Genomic DNA, 1,019 nt, shown 5'->3' with positions numbered 1-1,019 from the left:
CATACTCCTCTTTCATATTCTCATCGTTCTCATTCACAACGTTCGGATTTGAAATAGATTCTTTGTCCATTGTATCCTCCATTGCTCCTCTATCCATTCCTCCGGCACCGCCTTTCAGAATTTCTTCATCATCTTTGTTTAACTCTTCCAGATTAGCATCATTTGTTTCGTTCTAAAAACAAGCAGATAACAAATGAAACTCGAAAAATGTATGAATAACCATTTCCAGAACAAATATAAAGCATAAAAGTTCATCCATATATTGGAACTCGAAGTTTCAGATGTTTTGGAATAAAATCCAAGTTCGAAAACTGAAAAATCATAATCAACAGTTTGAAAAGAATGAAAAAAAACACACTTACCATTCCAAAAATTTCAGGAAAGGTAATATGAGCGATTTACAGAGGTGCTATAACTTAACTGCGTTTTTTAAACATTGTTTAACAATCCACGCATGTCTTAAATATTTAAAATATCATAATAAATGAATACCAGGGAATCTCCTTGCATCTCCTTTTCATCTTTTTCAGTCACTTCTGTTATCGCTTCCTCACCAACATCATCATTCGATTGATTGTCATCCTCATCTAGTTTCTCGTTCATAACATGTTCCATATCGTCCTCTGATTTGTTTTCATTATCATTACCATCATTTCGATGTTCTTCAGTTTGTCCGGGATCCTCATTGTCCACATCATTGTCCAGTGATTCACGCTCATCCACATTCTCCATATCAGCATCATCAGCAGTATCATCATCTTTACTATTTTTGTCATCATCACCATCAAACATATCTTTATCATTTTTGTCATTTTAAAATTCTGTTCATCGTTATCCGCCGCCATATTATCTGTTTTTCATTTGCACCTGGAACAGAACATCGTAAAGTAGGTAAATACAATGAGACCAACAATATATGATTATTGACCGCTGCATCGTTAAAATGTTGGTTATTCAATCACCAGCTATCATCTGAGACGACCCATTTCATCCCTCTTTCACCTTTTAGTCGAACTTTT

At 34.6% G+C, this 1,019-nt stretch overlaps 1 protein-coding gene across 1 annotated transcript; it reads right to left on the bottom strand.

Moving 5' to 3' along the window:
• Positions 1–5: 5 nt before the first annotated feature.
• Positions 6–792, bottom strand: LOAG_15966 (hypothetical protein; the record flags this gene model as incomplete). Its single annotated transcript, XM_003151455.1, has 2 exons — positions 6–172; positions 493–792. Coding segments are annotated over 2 exons (465 nt in total), but the record flags the coding sequence as incomplete, so codon positions are not given.
• Between the last annotated feature and the right edge of the window lie 227 nt (positions 793–1,019).

The sequence above is a fragment of the Loa loa genome (genome assembly GCF_000183805.2).
Source record: "Loa loa unplaced genomic scaffold supercont3.3387, whole genome shotgun sequence".
Classification (NCBI taxonomy): Eukaryota; Metazoa; Nematoda; class Chromadorea; order Rhabditida; family Onchocercidae; genus Loa; species Loa loa.
Note: the sequence above shows the minus strand (reverse complement) of the source record. Positions and strands in the feature narration are given on the sequence as shown.